The 25,744-nt window shown below is 36.6% G+C and overlaps 2 protein-coding genes across 7 annotated transcripts in view; one reads left to right on the top strand and one right to left on the bottom strand.

Annotated features, from left to right (window-relative positions):
* CENPP (centromere protein P) overlaps positions 1-25,744 on the top strand; it is a 138,043-nt gene that overhangs the window by 35,298 nt on the left and 77,001 nt on the right. For 2 of the 4 annotated variants that reach the window (XM_050712885.1, XM_050712888.1), the window contains exon 7: positions 6,533-6,592. The exons of 1 other annotated variant lie outside the window; for it this stretch is intronic. In XM_050712885.1, coding sequence (XP_050568842.1) covers positions 6,533-6,592 — 60 coding nt within the window. Of the gene's footprint in view, positions 1-6,532; positions 6,593-17,840; positions 17,954-25,744 lie in introns of all 4 variants that reach the window. One more of the 4 variants, XM_050712886.1, reaches the window with a different exon arrangement.
* OMD (osteomodulin) lies at positions 5,730-11,674 on the bottom strand. Of its 3 annotated transcripts, none has more exons than XM_035558441.1 (3): positions 11,546-11,674; positions 7,833-8,788; positions 5,730-6,954 (listed from the first exon to the last, which is right to left on the bottom strand). In XM_035558441.1, exons 2-3 carry the CDS (start codon positions 8,764-8,766, stop codon positions 6,635-6,637), a joined length of 1,254 nt encoding a protein of 417 aa, XP_035414334.1. In that variant the 5' UTR covers positions 8,767-8,788; positions 11,546-11,674; the 3' UTR covers positions 5,730-6,634. The 3 variants fall into 3 exon arrangements, with proteins under 3 accessions (XP_035414334.1, XP_035414333.1, XP_035414335.1); XM_035558440.1 differs by lacking the exon at positions 11,546-11,674 and adding an exon at positions 10,660-10,746 and having other exon boundaries at positions 6,600-6,954; XM_035558442.1 differs by lacking the exon at positions 11,546-11,674 and adding an exon at positions 9,667-9,744 and having other exon boundaries at positions 6,600-6,954.

Here is a 25,744-nt window from a genome sequence, read left to right as displayed (position 1 = left end):
ACACTAGAAATCACATTGTTTAAAAAAAATCCGTGTCTTCTGTTGGATAGAAAGACACGGGAACAACCTAAGAAAGCTTCTAAAGGCATCTCGGGGTTTATAGACCTAGATGCAATGCTAGATTTTCTTCTGTAAGTGATTTTTGTTAACTTCCCACGTGGAGCAAAATCACTAATATTTCTTGTATGTCTTTTGTATGAAATGTGATAAGCCATATGCTCTGGGTTGGAATAATTATAAGTCACCAACAGAACAGCGATGTGCTTTGACTGCTGTGTGTGTGTGCTATGGAACTGCCCTGTGACTCCTGCGTCCCTCTCTGCTCTTTGTTGAGATCCTGATACATGAGTGTAAAATTAGTTGTAAAGCAGTTTGTGCTCATGCTGGGGCTGCATTCATTCTGAGAACAAAGTGCTGGAGTATCCAAAAGGGAAGAAGCAGCCTCCTGGCTTCTTCTCGAGAAATGCACAGAAATTGGATTGAATGTGTTACTATAGAAGAGATATTGTGTAATATTTAGAAAGTGTATTCCACTTCAGCATCCTGGGGGATGGGGAAGGTTTTAGAGATGGTATTAAATCTGCAATAAATAGCTATCGTGTCTTAAAAAGAGAACTTGGAGTACTCTTAGAGACTCAGAATGACCAAAGAAGTATCAGAGATAAGAAGAATTTATGCATAAACACATCCAGTGCTTTTATGAAAAGTTGCAACGGTTTCTAAGGCTCAGTGAATTGGATTAGGTTAAGGTCACTGTCAGAGCAACCAGCTGCAACAGAGACAGCTGAAAAATGACCTAGTGATTGTACGAGCATCCTTCCATATGTTTCTTATTTATAATCAGAATTTTTTAAAGCTGAAGACACTACCTTTATTCCTTGCATTTCCGTTTCTGGAAGAGAAACAGACTCCTTGTATCAGTTACTATGTCTTACATTAATAAAGCACATCTTAAAAATCATGCATGATAGTAATCAGAAATCAAACTATTGTTAACAAATACAAATGATAACTAGAGTAATAGTACTGTCTGCTATTCACCCAGACCCATGGGTGAATATATTGAAGTTATAATCTCTTGAACATTGCCTGTTTATCATCAGTTACATCCTGAATGAAAACCAATCTGCTTCAATTTATTGAAATTGCTTAGAATTCCTTCCAGAATTGATGTGGCTTACATATAACAATATCATTTTTTTGTAGCCATTGCTACATCTACAGGGACAAAAGAGACGAGGCTCCAAGACTCACTGGGCTGACACCTATTTTTAGTTTTATGTTCCTGTCATGTTTTCCTTACCTTATTCATAGTACCTACTATAGTCTTTGTATTTATGGTTAGTCTTCATATTTATCTATTTTTGCTTTCTCATGTACATTATAATAGGGGAAGGCTAGTTAATTTATTTTTTCTTTGTGGATGCTGAATTTATGCAAAGAATTATGAAAATTGAAAATTATTGAAATCCTTAAATTCTCTTTTGGTGAATAATTTCTTAATTTAAAAAAATGTATGTTTGCTTTTTTTTTTTTTCAAATAGGAAATTCCTATGTTTATTGCTTGCAATGATCAAGTTCAGAAACTAAGAAGGAAATTGATTCATATTGAAAGAGTGGAATGTGAATATGTTCAAAGAAGTCAGAAAGCTTGAAATGTAAACCATCTGTTGGCTATAAAGGAGTTTTTGTCCTAATCCATGTAATTTATCAGAATACTAAAGTAAATATCTGAAAAATTAAGGTTTACAAGCATTAAAAAGCAACAGTCAGAAAAAGATAAAGTAAGTTCCTATTATTTTGAGACTAAAGGAAGAAATATAAATGGTTGGGTTAAACTATTGTTATTTCTCTTTTATTTTGATTTTTCACAATAATTACATCTTGTGGTATAGATGTAGTGAAAAAGTCTGTCAGTTATGTTGTAGTTTTGAGAACTTTAATTCTGTGAACTAAAGCTTAGTCATAACTGTTTTCCAGAAACCCATGAGTTTTTCCCTGTAGGGTTGTGTGGGTATCAAAATGTTCTGTAAGGCTCTACTACTGCCTTGCTTATTCTTATGCACTATAGATACTGCTGATAATACTTAGCTTAAATTTCAAGAAGGTTCCATCCTTGTTTACACAGGTATGACGTGGAAGACACAGTTCTGAACAGTTTGTCCATGTTTATCAGTTATTGTTTTTCTGGCGATGTTTCTGCTGTTATTTTAATTAGGATCAGGAGTGCGTTTTTTGAAGTGAATCCTCTGATAAGCCCTACTTGCTGTAGGCTTGTTGTCATATCCCAGAGGACTTTGAGTTATGTGAACTTGATTCTTTCTGGATGTAACAAACCAGAACATGTATATACTCAGGGATGCACCTGATGTGCTGCAGCTGTTAAAGAATTTTAATCAGTGGCTACTCTGAAGTAAGCATCCTGTACCTCAAAAAAAAAAAAAAAAAAAAAAAAGAGGTTGGGTTTCAGGGTTTCATCACAAGTACTGTGCTGTATGGTTCCACTCCTTAGTTGCTAATGCAGAGACAATGCTATAAGCAAGCTCAGGCTTCGTTTCTATATTTACTGACTCTGCTGTAAATAAACTAATCGGACTGTTTGACACTTGTTAGGTTCAACCGTCACTGATAAAATAAGTAACGTTTTAATGCATGTTTAGTTCTTAGTGCAAGGATTTATTCCCTACTGAAAAAAGACCATATAATATTCTGAAAATAAACACCAGAGCAAGCACCAAGCAAATACATTTTGACACCAAAATTTGTATGGTTTTCTAGTGGTATAATTTGGCTTATACAGAGCTCCACACTCCTGTGGCTAGGCTGCTTTGTGTACCTGAATCAGAATGGGTGACTGCTACAGAGCACTGCAACATGTAGCATTGCAGACATGCTGTTCCCAAATTTAATGAACTTGGGTATGCCTTGGTATATAAACATAGTGCTTAAAGTGAATTAAAATTCAAATATATTAAGGCAGTAAGTGTATAGCAGTAGTGAGGAGCAATGGAAGCATGCTAACCACAGTCAAAGACAGTGAGAATGTAGGATTGGATATGGAGTTCCAAACAAGTTAGCGTACAGTGTCCTGTCTCCAAAAATAGCCAGAAGCAGGTGCCTTGGGAAGACTGAGAATAGGACAAGCATATATCATTCTTGTCTCCTCCCATCTACAAATATTCTTCCATTCGCCAACTATTTTCTGCTCAGCACTTCTTCATCTACTGTGCTTTCTGCCCAACAACCTGCAGTGAATCTCTTCCAAGAAATACAGTTACTTATCCAGTCTTCCCTTAAAACCACATGTGAAATGGCTGCTGTGTTCACTGTGTTCTTAGGCACGCAGTTTAACAAGCTGACTACACATTGCCTGCAAACTTCTTTTTCTCTGCTTGGCTTACACCTGACCCATGCCAGCTTTCTTTAATATCTCCTTGCTCCTGCACTGGAGCAGTTGATCCCTGGACCTATGGTGTCTGTGCAACTCATAATCTTGTAAACATCTCTTATCTCCCCTTAGCCATCTCTTTTCTTAGCTGGCGAGTCCCAGCCAACTTAATATTGTTTATATAGAAACCATTCCTTACCTTTGGTGCCCTTATAATCTCTCTCTAATCCTCTGCTGATTATGCCATATGTAAAGATTATGGGTAACTCAAGGGGTCAGAAATCTGTAGCATGTTAAATGTCTGGGTCAGTGGCATAATGGCGTCTGGTGCTAGAGCCAGTGTTTTCATGGTACCATCTATTGTTACTTCCAAGTGTTGCTCCTGAGTGATGATACTCAAGTCATGATTTGTTAGCTCTTAGGTGAAGCTAATATTATCTTTTCACAAAACTATCACTTTACATTTAATGATGTTGAACTTCATTTGCTATTTTAGCATCCTGGTAGTAGGTCATTCTTCATTGTCTCTTAGCAATCTTTGGTGTTGTCTCTCAGATCACCCCAATTTGTTGGGCACCAGCCCTTTGCAAAACTCCTGCAAGTGGACTCCCTCCACAACAAGAACTGACTGTTGAACTTCAATGCTTTTAATCTTCCCTATGTTTTATTTGGTTTTGTCTGTGCTGTCACCTCTCAATCTGGCAGCTTGATTTCCTCAAAAACTCTTCAGAAATCAATGGTAGGCAATTTGAACCGGGATCTCTCTTGTACACACCCTTCATGATTCCTGCAATGAACTCCAGGAGATTTGCAAGGTAGAACATCCTTTTACAGATGCCATGTCCACTCATACCAATGTCAACTGTATTTATCTAGGTATCAGTTGATTCTGGACTTCATGATAACTTCTCATCTGTCTAATATAGACATAGGGCTAGCAAGCCTTTAGTTCCCTGACCATCCTGAAATCTTTTCTAAAAAATAGCACTGTATTTGCCACACAGGATATAATATTAATTGAATGAAATATGAATTATGATGCTTCTGCTTGTAATACAATTTTCATGTTCTATGTGAATGAATTTAATGTAGTAATTACTGAAAACTTTAGAGCTATATTGGTTTGATTTATGTTTAAACTTCAAGAAACACATGCAACTAGTTACCAAAAGTCTGTCTTTAAAGCTACTTTAAAAATAAAGCTAAGCAGAAAGTTTGTGATAAAAGATTTATGATACTATTATATTTGAATAGTGTTTTTTAAGGTTGAGCAAGACTTTCAAAAGAAGTCTGTTAATTTAGATTTGCATTTTGTGCACTATTCATTTACACTTACAATCTGAAAGAGATGAAAAGTTATAACAATTCCCTAAGGATAATATACTATAAGTTTATATTAATAAAACTATAAAACTATACATATATGTATTTAAATTTGCGTATATAATGTACATAAGTTTTTTGAAAGCATTTAAATACTGTAATGAATACATTTATATATCCTTTCTTAAGGAAGCCAGAGGTTCTTGAAGGTGATAAATGTTAATAAACTTTTTTTTTAAGAAAGGAAGGTAAATTCTGCAGAGTTCTAGCTGCATATTCACAAATTTGTGTAGCTACCATAAAAATACTTTGCCATGAATATATCTTTTCGTAAAATGGAAGAGAAAAAGGGGTAGAAGAGAGAGAAGATTTAAGTGAGATAACATAAGACTCCAAGTTGATAATGATATAATAAATTTTGTATGTATAAATCTTCACAAGCAGTTGTTTTTAAAGACTGGGGTATATTCATGAGCTTATGAGGAATTTCTCTCCATTTAAAGGTACAGGTGCATGACTGATTTTTTTCATTTTAGTATATTAATTGTTGTATCAGAATCCAAAATATACCAGGAAGGTCTTCAAAACATAACTGATCTTATAAGAAAGAAAACTGACAAACTCTTTAGAAATTCTAATACAAATTTGCTTGTAATTTTATATGGCATTTTTAGTTTCCTTAAAGTATAATGTAACATTAGGAGTATGATATATAGTTCATTGCAGTCATTAGTTTTTCTTGTGAAAATGGTGATTCTTCCTCACTGCTAACAAAGATTTATCAGGAAATGAAATGCTGAATTAAAAAAAAAAAAAAACAAGGGGGGGGGGTTAATTAATACTAATAATAAAAGTTAAAAAAAAAAAAAAAAAAGGCTAAAGTGCCCTGTAATAGTATCCTATACTGTAGTGTACTGACTTGCAACTCTTTCTAGGTATATAACATAACAAAAAACTTTCCGTAGCTCAAACAGTATATATTACTTTTCTGTGGGTTACTTTAAGCATTTTTTTCTGCTTTGAAGCAGAATATATCTTACTGGTATTATCTATGCAGCGGGATGGTCTTAAAAATGTCTGGAATGCCACTGTTTGTGCCTGTTCTAGTTGATGAGCAATTCTAATTAAACAGTGTTACATTTTTAATGCCTTCTAAAGTATAGGTAAAATTTAAATACTGATGGTTGAGAGTTATATTAATGCACATCCTAAGATCACTGAAGAGAGGTTGTTCATTGCCTATATTATTAAACAACTAAAATCTCCTTTTTGAAAGACTCGTTACAGTCAAGGTACAAGCTCAGGAATAAGCATTATATCTTGGCAAAACACTGGAAACAAATATTAAGAAGATTTGAAACTCCAAGTTTGTGAGTTTCCTGTCCATCTAGATATTGAAAGAAACAACATCTGTATTTCTGGAAGATGTGCAGGAACCTTCTGAAAGTGTTTTTGTAATCTTACCCCCATATATTTTTCTCTATGTCTGTTTTCTACTGCTGTCAAAATAGTAGAATAATAGTAGAATGTCTAGCTGGACGGATTTTTGCCATTATCCACATGTTCCTGTTGAGCATGATGTTGAACTGATATAATCACTTTGCAAGCTGAATCACTTTAGAACATACAAACTTTTTTCAGGTCACTTTTCTTCTGCTTAGACTGCCAACCGGCAGATGAGTCCATCATTAACTCAGGTTATATATCAGGCTGCTACTAAATGCTGACATGAGTGTACTTTGCTACCCGTATTATGGTTTTTACTACACCAGTAATGGCATATTTATGTACACTGAAATCCTGTATCTCTATTTTATATAGATGTATCTTAAATACTCCAAACTATCCAGCTGTTCTGAAATGGACACAAGTACCCCACAAGTAAGCAAAAGTTCCCATATATACTCATTAACAGTGATGTTTTCACTGAAGGTAAGGATAAAAGTAGTTGTTTTCTTCTTCACGATCTTCTTCAGTTTCTTGATCATGTGTTTCATGATCATCTTCTGTTTCATCGTATTCTTCTGGTGTTAATAATCGGCGAAACACTGGTGTTCGTAGTTGAGTTGACTTGTTGACGTTACCGTTTTGTTCACCATAATAAATGGTTCTAATGTGAGGGAAGCAGAAGAAGGCATACGTGCTCATTGGAGTTGTTAGCTTATTTTGGTCCACCCGTATATACGTTAATTGTTTGGTGTTCATTGGATCAATAGATGGACACATCAAAGTAACATTTAGCACTGTAAGAGAGAAAAATATTCATTAAAATACAGAAAATAGTTATATTTAAGAACAATTACAAAATTGAAATTTTGGAGTTTAAAATGGAAAATATTTTTTGTTTTGCATATTATCAAAGTTGTCCTTTGTTTTTAATCAGTTTTTTAAATTACAGTGATAACTCTTTTGGAATTTGCAAAACGTAAGGTTGTGGGGTAAAAAATATGTGTGTGTGTGTATATATATATAAAATCTGTAATTACTAGTTTATATTAATGGAATATTTTTGTGTTTCCTTCTCCCTGTATGTGATTTTTATTAATTGTCTTATCAGAAGCAAGTTTCAAAGTTATCTTAGCTAATTATATGAAAAAAATTACAGAATATTTACAAAATATCTGCACTGAAATTATAGGAAAGGTGGAAAAATGAAATCCCCTCTAGTTTACCATTGGTAGGTCCCAGCTAACCAAGGATGTGTTTACATTCCAGCTTGAAGATGATGGGTTGATATTCTTTCTACACTGTAAGCTAAAAGCTGCATAGAACCACTTGCTCCTGAGAGGTACATTGTATATGAACTTTGGGTCAAGGCCATGTGAACTCATTAGTTCAGAACACCAATGGCTCAAGCTCATCTGTCTGCAAAGAGGAGTATCACAGTACCTCTTGAAAAACATGTAAATTTAGCTGACTACTGGATTCTGTGCTTGGTTTATAAGTGACCTGAGAGCTGTAAAGTGGCAGGTCCTCAAAACCAAGGACACAACAAAAGTGGTGGGTTTGATCTAGGTTAAAAGTGCTCAGTTCTGGATGATAAAGTATGCTGATCCCACTCTTCACAACCAACCCCAAAATCCACTACATTTTTTGCTTTTCAAGAATTACATCAACATACTTTCAATGTCATTGTCTTCAATATACAAATGCTGCAGACTTCTTGGAATGTAGAATAATTGTTTCAATTTGTTATGTCCAAGATTAAGTTCTAAAAGGTTAGGTAGATTAAAGGTGTTGTATGGAATGTTCTGCAGGTTGTTGTGGGACATTCTTAGAGCAATGATTTTTGGAAGTCTGCTGAAATAGTTTTCTGGAATATATGAAATCGAGTTATTTTCAAGAGAGAGATACATAAGTGATGATGGTAGATCAGGAGGCATAGTCTCTAATTTATTGTTGCATAAGTTGATTTGCATTAAATTTTTCATGACTGAAAAGCGTTTTCCTTTGAGTACGGAGTCATCAAGAAAGTTATTGCAAAGGTCAAGCATGGTTATGTTTGGTAATCCTTCCAATGCATTTCCGGATAACTGAGAAATCTTATTGAAACCAAGGAGGAGTCGCTCAAGAGAGCTTGGGAGTGGGAATGGAAATTCTTCTAATTCATTATGCTGTAAATGAAGCTGCACTAAATTTGACAGTTTGGCAAAAACACCATGGTCAATCATATGAAACTTAATTTTGTTGTGGCTGAGATTAATTTCTCTTAAAATGGTAACATTAGTGAACGGTCCTGCAGGTACAGCTTCAATATCATTGTTTTGCAGGTAGAGTTGTTGGATGTGAGCAGGGATATTTGGTATCATCTTAAGTTTACGGTGATCACAGTACATTGATAGTGGAAAAGCTGGTGGACAAAAGCATTCTCTGGCACACTCGACTGGTGTAGGAAAGCGGGGAACTTCAGCTTGTGGACTTGGATTAAAATAATAGGAATGCTGATGATCCGGCTCCTCATCATATTCATCCCCAAAATCATAGTCTTCGTATTGACAAAAGACCATAGCAGTCCAGAGGAGGTAAATGATCGATAGCTGGCTCAGAATCCCCATATTTAGAACTGTATGTTGTACTCTGTTGATGAGAAGGAAAAAATAAGTTTACCAGATAATCGTAAGCTAAATCACATACAAGCTTATCGGTTTTAAGAAGCAGCAGTATTAAACTAATGTAAATAAGCAGAATAATGTATTTTCTTGGGAGCACTGTCAGTGGCACTAGTAGCTGTACTGGGTCTGGCTGGGATGGAGTTGCCTCTCCCTGCAGGCCCATACGGTGCTGTGGTCTGCGCCTGCAGCTAGAACAGCCCTGGTTTCACACCCGTGTTTGGTCTCCCAATGGGCAGTGCTGACACAGCAGCAAGACACTCTCCAACCCCCCCCAAAGCCAGTAGGCTGGAGGTGGGCAAGAGGTGGGCAGCTGACCTAAACCCACCGAAGGGATATGCCATATACGAGGTCACACTCAGCAATGAAAGGTGGGAAAGGGGAAGAAGCGGGGGGAGGTCTCTCATTATGAAGACATCCATCTTCCCAAACAACCACTACATGTATTGAGGCCCTGCTTCCTGGGATGTGGTCAAACATCACTTGTTGATGGGCAGTAGAGAATAACATTTCTCTTTGTGCTTCTGCACAGCCTTTGCTTGCTTTTTCTCTTTTCTGTTTCCCTTTAATTAAATTATCCTTATCACAACCTGTGAGCTTTTTTTTTTCTTTTTCCTTTCCAGCATACTTTTTCCCCCCCTCTTCTTCTCGGGGCGGGGGGGGGGGGGGGGGGGGAGGGTAAGTGAGAGTGGTTGTGGTGGAGTTCAGCTATCCAGCAGGGTAAAACCACCACAGCAGCAAAAGCAATTTTAATTCAGATCTTCCAAGAAACTGCCATAAATAAATATAGTGGCCTTGAAGTAAACATAAGTTTTCTTTGAATTTGCATAAGGAAGAACTTTCTACCTGTGCTGTGTCTTTTACTGAGGGGTACCATGACATCTGTGAGAAGTAGCAGGAAAAATAATCCCAGTCTTCATTCTTCTCTGTCATACATTAAAATAAGTTGCAAAAGAAACACATGTGAAATGGTACAGACCGGTGTTTGTATTAGAAATCTTAGATGCTGCGTTCTTTCCAGTTTAACGGGTTAAACATCAACCTTAGAAATCAGCTTTAAATGGGTGCAGATGAAATTCCCATGGAATATTTATTTCTCAGACCTTTGAAAAAACCTGTGTAACCTTATTAAATTATTTGAAGATGAAAACAACTGATACTTAAAATGTTAGTTCTCTCACTAGGAACTTGCACAGCACAAAAGTTGTGTTGGAGATGGACACACTTTGAGCAGCAGGCTATCTCCAAACATCACTTCCAAACGACGTTTCTATGATATCAAAGAGACAAGATTCACAGATGCTCATTTTCTGTTTCATACTGCTGATTCCCAAAGCATGATGTATTCAATGAATTGAAGGAGAGAGGGAGTCTTAAGAAAAGTTGTAACAAAACTCTGAAGTTGCATATTTTCTCCTGATCCTCCTGTGTTGGATACAAGATAGTGTGCAACGATGGGTGGTTGTTATCAATTGTGGTATTGTCTAACTCAAATTTCTGACTTTGCATCAGTTGTATTGTAATGCTCCTTTAACGAAGTATCAATAACTCATTAAATTTAAAAACAGGGTTGGGTAGAGTCAGTTGTTGAGAACCACACTGTATGTAGGTCCTTGGCAAAGCCAGGGTCTCCATATCCCCATAGCATTGTCAGACATATCTGAGCTAATAAAAGTAGCAGGAATGTCTACGTGAGACCCAGCCCACCCCTACATGCATGATATAAATGCGCAGTGCTGACAAACCGTGCAGACACTTGTTGGGTCAGGGAAGCAATACTGTGCTTCAGGAGGAATTAATAGCTTTTGAGATTTAAGGCAGTATATATTGGAAGAATACCTTTATGCCGTATTTCTAACTCCCAGTCAGAGCTGCTGGTGTCTACCTATATAAATTCTGTCAGTATTGTGACTTGATTTTTTTCTTGAACGGATGCAATCTGTTCCTCCAGCCTGTTTCATGTTCTTGGTTGTGTTGTGATTCCTATTAGACCCTTGCTCCTGGTTTTCCTGTCCAGAAACTTAGCTTCATCTTCTGGTTCTAGCCTCTCAGCACTTCTGCTTGGTGTCACAAAGTTTGTGATTATTGTGGCCCTGAGAATAGAAATTATTAGTCCTTAGAAACCAGGAGGAATAACTGTGCAAAGTCTTGCACTGTTTGAAGAAAAAGCTTGCTTAGGCATTCACACAATTCAGTTGTCAGGTGGACAAGGTAAAGGGAAGAACTATAATCACCACATGTCCAATCAGAAGTAATAGGTATCAAAGTCTCTTGCAAAGTCTCTTGTGTTACAGAGGGAGAGGAGCTTGTATTTTGTGGGGTTTTTATACCTTTGCTGTAGCTGAGTGCATATTTGGTAGAATGTTAATCCCCTTACAAGCTTGCAGTTCACGTCTCAGCACTGAGATACTAATCCTTCTTCGTGACTTTTTTCTAAGAACCCACTATCTTGAAAACAAAGAATTATGTCAGCTGAAACTTGGTAATGGGGGAAGCAAGTCAGATGCACACAACATGACAAACTGCATACTTACAAAGCTGAAAGAAAATAGAAAATCATACAAGCATGATTGTCTGCTATCTGTAAAAAAATCAAAGCTTAGTAACTGTATTTACAAGCAGTTTACTAGCTGAAATCTAAAACTTATATAACATGCATGACTCACTCCTAACTGCAAAAATAACACAATTGGTTCTTTTGTTCCTGTTTACCAAGAAAACTTACTCTTTGGAAGTCTGGGAAGCTCAAGTTGTAGAGGGGAGCAACTTAGTGTGCTGGTGAAATCATCTGAGCAATAACCTAACACAGCTGGAGGAACAAAAGATGTCTCTAAGCCATATTTTGTGGTGAGGAGCCTTGTGGGAAGGCAAAGCAAAATAATAGCCTTAGCCCCTCTTCTGATTGGCCAGTAAAAAAAAAAATTGTGCCACATCATCAGCTATTGTTGATGTTATGTCACAAGTCTGAGAAGAGATTTATCCTTTTGTTAGAATCCCTTCAAAAGTATTTACAAGACTTTTTTAGTGTTATCAGTTCACTTGAAAAAAATAAAATAAGACTTCAAAAATATTTCAGAGGTTGTTAGTTCATTTTGTGGTTTCAGCTATGCTCATTCAGTTATCCAAAGGATTTGTCCTCTGGAGGATGAAGTTAAGAAACAGTAAAAAAAAAAAAAAAAAAAAAAAAAAAAAAGTAACCTTATTAAAATTGAGGGAAAGTGTGTGCTCTAGAGGAGGTCCTGATAAGTATCTTCAATTCTACACTTTCTGTTTCCTCCATAATCTCTTTGCTGTTTGCTTCCTGCAAAATACTTGTGCTACACAGTGGCTTTAACATGTAGTGTTTTAAAATTACAGTTCATGAATCACAGTAAGTTTCCAACATGTTTTTGGTGAACAGAGAATATAAATTTTTGTATGAAACAGATAAGTATTACATGAGATATAAGCTGTTGTTACCGAACAGATGACTATTTCTCATAGATTTTAAAGTGGATAAAAAAAGGTATCGTTATCTACTTTTGCTGCTATATGGTACTTGGAAAACAACTGTGAGATATGCAAAAAAAAAAAATAGAAGGTGCAAGTTTTTTGTTGTCAAAGTTGAGATACTGTTCTGGATTAATTGAAGGATTTGTCAGAAAACTCTAAGGAAGCATTTAATTATGCTTTTGCATCGGTAAAACAATTACATTGTTTCTAAATCTATTCACAAAGAAATAGCTGGTTCTTTAAAAAGCCTTAGCGCCTTGGAAGTATTATATTCAAGAAAATATTGCAACAGTAAATTTTATTTCTTTTCTGGCTTCAAGCTTCCCAAAGCCAATGATCTTTTTGACTTTTTCAAGTTTTTCTCTGTAGCATTGTGGACTAGAACATTGTTAAAGAAGAAAGTCATGCATGATTTTAACATTTGGAATATAAAGAAAAGCACCAGAAATCATGAGCAAAATAATGTTGTAGGAGTTGGCAACGCTGGAACTAAAATGAAATCCGTGTATTTATATAGAGAATATAGAACTGCAAAGGATAGGTTGAAAGAATAAAAATAAAAATTACATGGTCCTCTATGTACTTTACAGTAAATAATTAAATACCTACACAGTACCATTAAACCTAAGTAATACTAAACAACAAAAGTAATTGATTTTTTCAGTAATTGCAATATATTCGTAATGATGAATCAGAAAAATACATTGAGTTTTAATGCCAGCTAGTTAAGTGTTACTTGCTGGTACAAAGTTTGTTGTTGTTTTTTGTTGTTGTTTTGAAATGCAAGACAAAGAATGTAGTGCAGTTTTGGAAGCTTTGTTATATTAACAGTTCCAAATAAAGCACATGCAAAAATTAAAACTATTTTCTCTAAAGATAAAAGTTGGATCAAATTAAAATTTTAATTTCGTACCTGATGTTTTTCTATAGTTTTCAACAACTGATTGGGTCCCGAATCCTCTTAAGCTATCAGAAGACTTAAAATCTTGTTATGCATTTAAAAATCCATGGTGGCAAAGGAAAAGAGTCTGTCCTTTTGAAAACTGTAGCAAAACTCTTGCTTTAAAGCATATGTAGTTGGAGAAGATGAGGTCTAGCCATGGGATATATAAAGACTCAGTTACTTTTTTGTTGCATGAGCTGTCTTGGATGTAAACAAATCTCTACTTTGTGATCTTGGTCAAATCTGTGTGGTTTGGTCATCTCTTAGTTTTTGGTTTAAATTGTGGTAGGAATTTCCTTACAGGGAGGATAATGAAAGGATTAAATTTAACATCCTACACGTAAGACTTCTTGTTTCAAAGGCTGCGATAAATCTTTAAAGTAACTTTGCTGGGATGGATCGTTTTTTTACAAATTAAAATGTTTGAAGTTTTACCATTTTCATTAATTGCATTCAGTTAATGAGAAGAGTTAACATTTTCAACTTTGGTTCTGAACTGAAGGCTTAAGAAAGAAGACTGTTCTAATAGGCAGTAGTTTTAGGTTTGCTTAACTAATTGTATAAATGTAAATTTAAAAACTGTTTATTTTAAATTTCAAAATTCTAGGCAAAATTTTTCCAGAATAAGTAGAGAAGATAATGACTGTCACTGAGGTGGCATAATTCACAAATGGGATTAGCCCTGACATAAGATGGAAAAAAATTATATTGCATAGCTTTTTCCTTATCAGCAGTTTGCTTTAGAAGACTTTGGGGTTTGGGGGGGGCTTTTTTTCCCTCTCCTCCAAAAAGTGTGATTCTCCATATGAAGTACAGAAAAAGTAAAAAATAATGTGCATGTTGTTCATCGAGGCTCAAAGGAAGTCAAATGACACTAAGCTGTGTAGAATAGTGCTACTGAGAACTCTTTGGAAGCTAGAACTAGAATAACTTGCTAGAATTAGAAAGGTCTTCAGCCAAGGGCTGGCCATGGCATCAGAATTCTGTAGAAAAGCCTCACGCTCAAAATTCTAAAATCTTCACTTGGCAATTTGAAAGAAATCTATATTTTAGGTAAGAATTGGTAATGGTTTGTTATTCTAGATGTTTGCATGGTAGAAAAGAAAATGCACGATCAAATATAATGAGGAAATTTGAATGTTGTAATTTGCTTCTTTATAAAGCCTGTGGGTTTTTGAAGAAAGAAGCAACCTCAGGCATGTATCATCTATGCTGGGCTGCACTTCAAAGTCAGATTGTAGGCACAGAAAGAAAATACAGATATAAAACTCTGCATCTTAATTTCTAGTTCTTCACTGGCAATCCACAGATGCTGTCAGCAGACCACTAGCAGTCTGTAAGGCTCTCATATGTGATCTGCAAAGGCACTTCTTACTTGTTTTTGCTGTCAGTAATAGTAACCAACTATCATGATGGCAGTGGCTGAAGGGTTTATTTATCATGTGCCATGGTGAGTTGGAAAATTCAGGTACTGAAGCACGGAGCTCTCAGCAAACCAAGATGCTGAACCGCTTGTTCTGGCAAGGCCTTCAGCACAGCCTGAGCTTAGAGCACCAGGTAACAACAGCTCTTACGGACTTCATGGTCTTTGCTGGAAAGTCATTCTAGGAGCATGTCCCTATGCAAATATGCATTTTTAAAGGTGGTAGAAAAGTGGGCATTGAATTGTATAAACAGTCCTGCAGAGCTGAGATGAGACCTCCACCTCCAAAACACAAAAAAGCTAAAGGAGGACAGAGCTGGGACATGCGTGGGGCCCTACGGTTGCCTCTGACCTGAGCCTTGCTGTGTGGTCTTGAGTTATTTCCCATTTTGTAGGTGGTATTATGTGATGAAAACTCTGGCAGCCCTTGTCTTACACGTCTGTTTTACATGTGTTGGTTTGTTTACTAGGAGCTACTATGAAGAGCATGTTGAGCAACTGAGAATAGCTGAGTTTAAAAAAAAAAAAAAAAAAAAAAAACTTTAACTGAAAAATAACTCCTAAGATTTACCAGACTGTAGGTTTTGCATATATTGACTCTTTGAATCTGTCGGGGGAGGAGAGGTTATTTTTCTTTGATGGATTTTGTTTTCTGTAGCAGGGTCATTTAAATTTCTGCTACAGTAACAAGTAATCAAATAATCATTGCTGACAAACTATTAAAAATAGTTTTAAAACAATAAACACTGTAAATAAACTGAAGTGTTTTGTAATAGGGGAAAGTAAGGCACTTGATACATAGCTGAATGAAACATGCAGAGATCTGTGTGTGGTGTAAATCCAAGTTGATAAATCCAAACAGAGTGGTACCCTTTGTATGTCCTTATTGCTTCTGGAAGAGTTTATTCAATACTAGTTATCTGAGATAGCATAGTATGCCACTTCTTTTATAATATTATTAACTATATGTATATATATTAATACATCTTTCAGATATTTAACAGCTTAGGCACAACCTTCATGTCTCTAAATAAAACACCAGCAAAGTCTGCAAACTATCATCTTAAAGTGTGAAGTTGACTAGAAACTTGCAGCTCACTGGGAGAGCGTTCTTGGTGGCCACTTTAACCAGCTAACTTTGTTCCTTGAGTCTAGTCCAAAGCAGGTACTTCTACTCTGTTTTTTTTCAAACAGGACTGCTAACTTTGATGTCCAAAGCTGATGGATACTTAAAAGAGACAATGCAACTTCTACCCTATCTTAATAATTTATATTATTTTTTTCATTAGCTTATTTTGTTCATTCATAGCTATAAATTTGGTGCATTTTTGTAATGTACTTGAAATGTACATGCAACTTGAGATTGTTCGTAAGGTTGTATTCAGTCTGAAAATCATGTTTATAGCCCCTCCATTATTAGCTTCTTTCTTCAGGCACTTTCTGGCAAGGATAAGAAGTAGTTTTCAAAGTTATTTGCCAAAGAATTCCTGAATGATCATGCATAAAAAACATTTTGCATTAACAGAAATTTCCGGCTTTTATATGATAGAAAGTGCTTCCCATTTACTCTGTTATTTTGAGTTTATGCAAGAATGAAGGTCCTTATTTGTTTTTACAATAGCTGTTGAAAGTGTTTGTTTTCATCATACATGGATTTGTTCGAACATTTCCAGAACTGCCTGTCCCGCCTTTTGGGGCAGAGGATTTTGCCAGGCAGCCTTTCAGCTCTCTACAGTAGTCTGGAAACTGGAGACCATCCTTAAACTGGATCTTAACTTTTATTATCCCTCTTTTTTCTAAAGATTCTAAAAATTCTCTTGTTTAGCACAAGGCCTTGTAATGCTACTATATGAGTATGCCATCACAGAACAGAATCCCGCACCGAGTAATACTAAAGATGTACCTAGTCCTGCATCCAGTTTTTAATAGCAGCTGATAGCAGAGCTGCAGGAAAGATTATAAGAACATGACAAGTGAAGAGTTATATTTCTGCAGTACATTTTCTCTGCAGCCAGAGACTGTGACGTGGAAACTTCCATAGAAGCACTGAGTATTACAACATGTCATTCATCTGTACATGTCCCTGGCTTCATCTTATAAGGAAAAATATAATCTCTGTGCTCTTCCTTTCATGCAGTTACCCTCCATTTCTCTCTCTTTTTTTTTTTCTTTTTGTGGATTTTCTTTAAGTAATATTAACTCTTTTTTAGGAAAGATACTTTTCCATACATCTATATTCTGGCAGACATACCAAATAAAATTGTCCTTTGATCTATGGCAAGTAATCAAATTAAGTATTTCTTACTGTTTGTATGAATAGTTTGTGAATCACAGCTGCTTCTTGGCAGAGTTGAGACAGTGTCTCACAGTTATTTTACCCGATCACTCTGTGGTAGGAAGTCTTCTGTTGCTTCTATCATTAGCCATTTTGAGATTCTTCAAAGGGCTTATGGCTGCTTCTGGTGAGGACTTGAACATGGTTCACACGTTTTTAGGGTTGGCCATTTGAGAAGAAACAACTTGTTTCTTTGTCTGTCCTAAGCCAACAGTCGTGGTAGCAAGCATTTCAGGTGCTCTAGGCATTAGTTACAGGTCTCCCATGGTAATCAAGCAAGTGTCCTTGTTACTGAGTGTTATACTGACTGTTGCCTTGCTGTATCACTTCTCAAGAGCGAAGGTAATACATGCGTGTATTTATAGCCCAAACGTAAACATTCACAATGCTTTCTGTCTTTAAAAAATAAATATACATATATATATAGCTGAGTTTTAGTCTGGGTATGTCATGAAGTCAGTGCTTTGAGGGACTGAGTGAACAGACTGAGCTTCATCAGAACTGAGCCTATACCAGTAGCAGTCTTAAAAAATCTTAATATTCTATATGACCGCAAGACAGCTGTCCAAAACTCCCTTCACATCTTTGCCAAGCACTGGACTTACTGCTGAAACTTACTCATAACTCTGGACATTATGACAGCAGCCACATTGACATGGCTGTCTAATTGTTTAGAATTGCCAGTGGGTGAACTAGATACAGGATTTACCCACAATGGAATGTGTAAGTGGAAAGGTACTCTTTGGAAAGACAGAAGAGTTGCTTTCTGAAGCAATTGCACTTCTAACAGATGTGTTTTCCATACTCACATATTCTCCTCTTCTCAGGTTCCTATGCACTCTGCCTTTGGGAGGGAACAGTTTAAGTGGGAAACATGCGTTACCCTGGCTGTTCTCAGCGCAAAGCACAAGAAGCAGCAGTACACATCTGTAAAATACAGGTACAGCTAAGGCAAAACATTCCTGATAACAGGAGTAATGAAATATTGCTTTACATATGTATGCTCCGGTGGAACGTGAACATGGAAAACATCTCAAAGATTTTTAGTTAGTATGGTAAGAACCCCTTTTTTTTTTTTGTAACATGCAGTGTTTTAATTGCTTTGTCATAAATAATGATATAAGGTTTTAATAAAGAACAACTATTTTTTTCTTCCATCTTTTAGGTGGAAGCAGCAAGAAGAATGCTAAGGATTGTTTTTAGATCAGACTTAGTTTCTATCTTTCTGAAATGTTGTGGTTTTGACTTTCAGAAATTCATTCTGAACACGCTTGATTTAGCATTGAACAGCTATATTGATCCAAGAAGACGGTATCATCAATATATATATATATATATATTTTAGTAGAACCAAAATACACAGGAATTATAGTACCAAGGCATTATTTTGTACAGATTTCACCTTGACAGTGGTTTCAAGGAGAAGAGATAGTGGCCTATTAACCACCTACTAGCTTAATCTGTTTTGTATTCTGAAAAGTTTATTGCTCTAAAGTAAATGCTAGTTGTTAACCCTGATGATTACAGGACAAACAAGGAATCTCTTGCCACCTTGCTTAAGAAAGTACTTTCTGGGCTCTGGCTATAGTAGTGGTCGATAGAGATTTTAAGTGTTTTTTTCTGCATAGCATCACAACAGACTTTATCTTCATTTCAAAGAACGTGCTAATCTTTCAGGCCCTTGTATAGAAGCATAGTTTGTCAGCTGGACCATAAAGCCATTAACTCTACCATGCAATTTAGGTAGATGTCTGCATGGAATGTAGCTTCTATAAGTGTTCTCATTCTTTCATCCCAAAATTTATGCTATTATAAGAAGATTCTGTTGGTTGTCCTTCTAGGAGAGTATTATGCATTTAGTGAATATGGGGGCAAAGTTTTACACTGCCATACTGGCATTTACTTAACTTGTTGAAATACAGAAGTATTATTTACTTTTCTTTTTCTGTATTAGTCATGTTATAAATGGAAGCAAGTTCTTTGCCAAATAAAATTTAGTATTTGAGGTAATAGAAAGTATTAGCGTAATTTACAGGAGTGTAACATCTAAATGGCAATTTTATGTATTAATTTAAAATATCAGTGAAAACAGGTACTTGGAAAAGCAAAGTAAGCTTTTGTGAAATTACTGATTTCTGGCTATGAAACTAACTTTTTCTTGAGCAAGTGATAATGCTGCCTCACAGCATTGCTGCTGGACAAATGAGTAGACAATTGCATATATTATTCTTGCAGAATAGTTGATTTTTCTATCCTTCTTAAACCTGAGAATCTATTGTTCAGATTAATAATATAAGTGATTTCTTCCCTTTCTTTGTGCCCCATGACTCATTCTGCCTGTTCCTTGTTTAATCTTGTAGAATAGAAAGAAGATAGGGCTTGAAAGAAAAATGCTAGTATGATGTCTGGATGTTCTTTTAGAATGGTAGGCCACGTTTCTTTTCCACAAGGAAGAAATAAAGGAGTTAAGGTATTCTGTGAAGAGTGTTTCTGGAAGGAAAAATGTTGTCATTTGTCTTTATATCTAAAAAGCACTTGGAACTTGGAAATAACACAGGCTGAGCAGTTAAGAGGCAAGTGCATGCTAGTGCTGATGACTTGCTCCCTCTCTGTCTCTCAGGAAATTTTATATCCTTTGGCAACTAGTCGACTCGAGATTTTTTCCATGCTTCACTGTCTTCTGTAAATAAGGAGAGAAAGTAACTATTTAACAGTTACTCCAGACGGATTGTGAAGAGAGCATATTAATTTCAGTATTGCTCCAATTGATTCTGATAGAGAACTTTGTAAAGCTAATGATGGGTAGTACATGCATAATGAATCTGGCATGAGAGACACATTGCACAAGGTCTGTATATATGCAGTTAGCCTCATGCATCCAGGCTTTTTAGATTTACTGTTCATGCACAGGGACTTCGTAGCAAGACTTCGCTGTGTGAAAATGTGTGGGATTCTCATCAAAACTGCATCCATAGTGCAGCTGTTCCAAAAATCTCATAGTCTTCAATTTTTTCCTGGACGTGAATTTGAGACAGAAAATGGGTGTATGGATAGGAAAACCTGGCTGTATGGTTTTCCCACCTCAGTCATAGAAGCAGAATGGTTAAATCCAGAACTGCGTTGTTGAGTAGAACTCAACTTCATATTTTATGTGAAAAACTGCAAGGAGCCTGTCTGCTGGCAGCCTATTCAGTTGAGCTAGTTTTCTATTGGCTAACACAAGCTTTGAGAAACATCCGAACTTCTGGTTTCAAAATATTGATTACTTTTGGAAATCTCTTAAATAGCAAAGAAGAGTTTCTGTTTATTTTGTGCTTCACACTGTCTTTCATCTCAGGTGGTTCACTGAGTATGCACGGTAAATCTTTTGTGTATCTCAGCAGATAAATTCAGACACTGGTATGTGATACGTGGCATTTGGAGTTGGAGTCAGATTTTCATTTACTCTAGGGCTTTTCCATATGTTTTCAATTAGAAGCTTTGTTCTCAAACCTCTAGTCTCCCCAGAAGGGAGGAAAAAAACAAGAAACAATCTTCAATTCTCAGCACAGTAAAGGAGAAAAAAAATAGAGGCTTCAGATCATTATTTCATTACTTTGACTTTATCATTCTGCTTGTGTAAAATTCTGATTAAAATAAAATGGAAATATTAATGTTTCTTCTGCCTGTTGTGTTGGATGTTAGTTTTTCTGGTTCAATAGTGCAATATTTTAACCAGGAATCTGCTCTTAAGACTATGAAGTAATGAGCAGTGATGATTGACAATATTCTTAATATTTTATGAATTTTCTTCTTTTCCTTGAATTTCATTGAAAATGAATGTCATGTTACTAATTTTCTGATCTTGCTAATCTGTCATTTAGGAAAACACTTTTTTTAATCAAGGCAGTAAGCAGGAAAATATCCAGAGACTTTGAAGAACGGAGAGAACAAACTGGCATAGGTCAAACTTGTAAAGTTGAAACTTCTTGGTTTTGTTCAGCTTTACTGGGCAGTCTTTTCTGAGACATTTGAAGTTGCATCAGTTGATTCCACTGAGCCAATACAATACTTGTAGCATTATTAGTAGTAAATATCAAAATATTAGCTGGAAACTTAGGCTCTAAAAAAATTAGCTAGCTAGATTTAGCTTAAACTTGAAAAAAAATGTCACAAATATTAGTAAATGGACGACTATGGTCGAACAGGTATGGTAAATAGTTTAATGCTGGTAACTGCTGTCTTTGAGAGACAGCAGAAATTGCTTCTTAGGACATAGGTAAATTTCATTATGGTGACAATAGCTGAACTTTCTTGATTTTCTGTGGAAAGGATGATTTATCTCTGGTGTTTGTCAATTATTTCACCCAGTATATTTGGTGTCATAGCCAATTATAACCAAATTTGACATAGGATAGAGGCAAACAGACGTGTATTTCTAAAACTTGTGGAAACAGCAGCAGGGTAGAAGAAAGTGCTCCAAGTAGGTACTTCAGCTGAGAAAAAGACAGTTCTTGTTCTTGGAGTAAGCAGCCAGATGGCAAGACAAACCAGACGTGTTGACTAAGCCCTTGGCATACTTTTAGCTCTGTCACTTGGCAGCCAAACGGTGGCAGCTGTGGAATGGAGCTGCAGGAGAACATGCTGAGGTATTAGAGCGAGGTGGAAACAAGCTGGAAGAACCTGTGGGTTGTAAGACTCAAGCCCATAGGAATCCAGGCTTCTCTGGCTTCCATGTTAAAGGAGGAACTTAGTGACAGCAACACTAGGAATAAAGAAGTTGTCCTTGTCCTGCCAGTGCAAGCACGTTGCTGGCATGTCATGTTTAACTTGGTGTCCACCAGGACCCTTTTCTGCAAAACTGCTTTCCAGCCAGTCCATCATTTACCAGTGCCTGGGGTTGTTCCTCCCCAGTGCAGGACTTTGCACTTTTGCTTGTTGAATTTCTGTAGGTTCCTGGCCCGTAACTCCATTCTCCAGCCTGTCTGCGTCCCGCTGGATGGCAGCACAACCCTCTGGGGTTGTCACTCACTGGCTGGGGTTATCAGCCACTCCTGCCAGTTTTGTGTCATCAGGAAACTTGCTGAGAGTACAGTGTCCCATCATCCAGACCATTAATGAAGATGTTGGACAGGATTGGACCTAGAGCTGTCCCCTGTGGTACAGCGCTAGTTAATGGCCTCCAAGTAGAATTCGTTCCACTAGTCACTACTCTCTGGGCCCCACTGTTAAGCTGTTTTTAAATACACCTCCCTGTCTTCTCATCCAGCTCATATTTGATGATACTTTCATGATTTTAAAGTTTTTTCCTAAGGCCATGCAGTGGCTGTGCTCTTTCTCTGTCCGTTTGTCCTTTTCTCTCCCCAAATACTTCAGAGACTAGTGGTCATTTTCAGCCAAATGCCAGATAACACTGAATTCCTGCAGGCTTCATGTAAAGTGGCAGCTGGGCAGAGGAGGGAGACTATTGATACTGGTCTTGCTGAAAAAGAAAGAAAAATCAACACATCTCCATAGTTATTTAGTACTTAAATAGGCTATTTTGCTTAGTCAATATTTGTGAAGTTTACTCATTTGTTACCATGCAGTAATAGTCTTTGTTATTTATTCTTTAGAATTTTCCTTCAATTGGTAACAACAGGCTGCCATCATCTGGTGAAATATGTAAACTGTCTTCTTGTAAGGACTTGGCAGATTTTCAGAAGAAAGAAATGCGTTAAAGTTTGGAAAGCTTAGATTGGATATATATATTGTTTTTATTAGAGGAATGTAGCAGGAATATGTATTAGAGGAAGAATCTTAGAAAGATTTATATCAAATCTCTCTTTCTCCCTTTTTCCCCTTTCCATAACATCTACAGAGATTGTAGATGTAGAGGTGATTCCTTGGCAGTTTTCTCCTTGTCTGTTGATACTCGAGTTCATCCTTCTGTGGCAGGTCCTTTGAACATCAGTGTATGATCAGCAGTTGGCGATTACTCTGTTCAGGTGACTGCTGAAACTGTGTAAGGTGCATTTTATGTTGTAACATTTACATGCCATTATGACATCCAGTTGGTTTTATGTTAAAGTATGTCAAAGACAAATATACAAGGTGCATGATGTATTTGTTATTATTACCCACAAATGCTAGCTGAAAAATGATCTCTGAAAAGAGGAAGGCCACTGAACTTAACTATTTCTCATAAGCAATGGTCAGAAATCCTAAGAACTGATGTAACATGATATAATAAATTTTTGCCTTTTTTTTTTTTGAAAATAAATTATGGGAGACAAGTAAAGCAAACCATTTTATACTTATCTGCTTTAATGCAAAATTGTTAGTGTAAATTAAGTTGCAGATAAAATTATTTAACATATAATGCTAGTTGAATTTGCCCTGAAGATGATGAAAAGCTGAGCAACTGATAAAAACCCTTTAGAGGCTATTTAATGTGTGTGAGCATGGGGGACAGTATCTTGAAATTGCGACGCAGTTTCTTCTGTGAATGTTATGTGTATCCATGCATGCTGACTGTGCATGGCAAAAAGGAAAAAGCACTGTGCGTGGCAAAGAGGAAAGAGAAGGAAGCAAGACAAATTTTAGGGCTTTGGAATTGGGAGTAAATAGTCCTCTACCTCTCAGGACTTTGCTACATTTTTACATTTCCCGTTATATTGACTTCAAGAGGAGACCTAAAATTTGGTGAAGCCCTTAGGGGTGTATGTATAAGGAATTGTTAGGTTTAGATAGCACAGGGCATGCTACTTTATAGAGCCTAGGACTACTCTGTAGAAGCCATGCCCGAAGGAAAGTTTCAGGTGAGATCCAGGAAGGGCGGACACTTTCTGGAGGCTGCATTAGGATTGTTAACTAGCCTCAGCCACAACTTGTTGCCTTAGGAGACCTAAAAAGTCATGTGTTTTTTTTTGTTGTTGTTTTTTGTTTTTTTAATTTTTCTCAAATGTGCCTGGTGGAGGAACGCAGGTTGTTTGGACAAAAGTTAGAGGGATTTTATTTTTGCAGGCATCTGTAATCTTTGGAAACATTATGCAAAATGCAATCATTAAGACTTATGGAGAATATAGGTAAATGCTTCCAAGGGCTCCTTGCTGCTAAGTAGGTTTATTGGCACTGGGTTGAATTGGACTGCTTTGGGGTGGAGAAGTTTAGGCTAACAAAAAGAAACAGAAGTTGTACTACAGTGTTCAGACCTTAGTCAATCTTCTTAAATGGCTTAGTCTTGGCAGATGCAGTGTTCCTGTTGTCCAGTGCATAAGCTTGAATTAGGTAAGGAATTGGTCACTTCTTCTGTTATGTTTCAAAGAATCATAGAATTTGGGTTGGAAGGGACCTTAAACACCATCCATTTCCAGCTCCCCTGCCACAGGCAGGGACACCTTCCACTAAACTAGATTGCCCAAAGCCCCATCAAGCTTGGCCTTGTAATTGTTACCAATGAATCAGTGTAGAATAATGTATTGCATTACACAATCTTCAGGATTGAACTTCTTTTTACTATTATGTTTCTACTTGAACACTTTTCTCCACTGCAAGTCCCTCAAGTCATCTTTTTGTTCAGTTATCCTCCGGTCATCTACAAATTTTCCTGCCTCATCCTTTATTTGCCTGTCCTTTTGGTAGTAAACATTATAAACAGTGAACCTGTTGTGGAACATAAAGGACTTCAGCTTTCTAGCTGTTAAGAGATAAGAACAGCCATTTATTTCAAATCTCCACTTTCTTCTGGGACGGTCAGTTGTTGTTGACAATGCTTTGTCTCTCTGGTATTGGATTATGATCTACTTATGGCAGTGTAAGGCAAGGTACCCTGTCAGAGAAAGCTGCTATTTCCCAAAGGGTCTGAATGTGCACTTGGGCTGTAATCATGAAGTAGTAAGTACTCCTGCTGGAGAATGAATTTACAGATTCTGCTTGATAACAATTGACTATAGGATAAATGACTGAGCTGTTTGGTGTGTTATTCTGTATGCTGCTATGCTGTTTCATTGTCACTTATTTCAGCCCTTGTTCTTTTTAGCATTCTTTGTTCTCCACATAAATCTCATAAAGGTGGCTTAGAGAGTTAGCTCGCTCTCCTGTGGCTTGGTCTGGATGTTACTGCTGGATTTATTCATGGTGCAATGTACCGAGGGCCTCAAACTGTCTTCACTGGGAACGCAGAGCTGCGGTAAAAGCTGGCGTGTGTTCCCTATATGAATGGTACATCAACAGTTCTGTGTTTCCTCCAAGTGTAGTAACTAATTCTCTAGTGGAAAAAAGTACTGAAGTAGTACCTTTTTTTATATATATCCATGAGGTTTGTCTTCGAATGCAGGTCTACGTTTAGAAATCATAGCTCTTCACATTCATGATAACACAGCTATAACTAAAGAAACCCATGTTATAAACTACACCGACTGATGGAGAATATAATATATTCATTAACTAATATTTTCAGTACCAATCAGTGCTTTCCCCATGCTATTTGCTAGCAAGAGCGCACCTTAGAAACCTCTTTAGAAACCAAGAACAGATGTGTGGTGATCTGCAGGCTCGGGGGGTTTTTTTGTTTTTGTTTTTTTGTTTTTAGTGTTCTGGTTTGTTTTTATTCTGCCTGGAAGTGTTTTACAAAATTTCTGTTTGCAAAAAACTCATCCTTTGGGAAGAGCCTCCACTGGCTCACAAAAATGTGGTTTGGGGTCCTCACAGGTTTTTAAGCGTGCTGAGTGAAGATGTTATAAAAGATTTCAGTAATTAGGGTACTTGATCC

This window comes from Cygnus atratus, chromosome 10 (assembly GCF_013377495.2).
Source record: "Cygnus atratus isolate AKBS03 ecotype Queensland, Australia chromosome 10, CAtr_DNAZoo_HiC_assembly, whole genome shotgun sequence".
NCBI lineage: Eukaryota > Metazoa > Chordata > Aves > Anseriformes > Anatidae > Cygnus > Cygnus atratus.
Note: the sequence above shows the minus strand (reverse complement) of the source record. Positions and strands in the feature narration are given on the sequence as shown.

What these genes read in the sequence shown, in the direction of transcription:
- OMD (XM_035558441.1), bottom strand. Translation starts at nt 8,766, where the DNA reads ATGGGGATTCTGAGCCAGCTATCGATCATTTACCTCCTCTGGACTGCT. An exon ending in TGAAGACAATGACATTGAAA is followed by an intron (nt 6,955 to 7,832) that starts GTATGTTGATGT and finishes TCTCTCTTACAG; the next exon opens with TGCTAAATGTTACTTTGATG.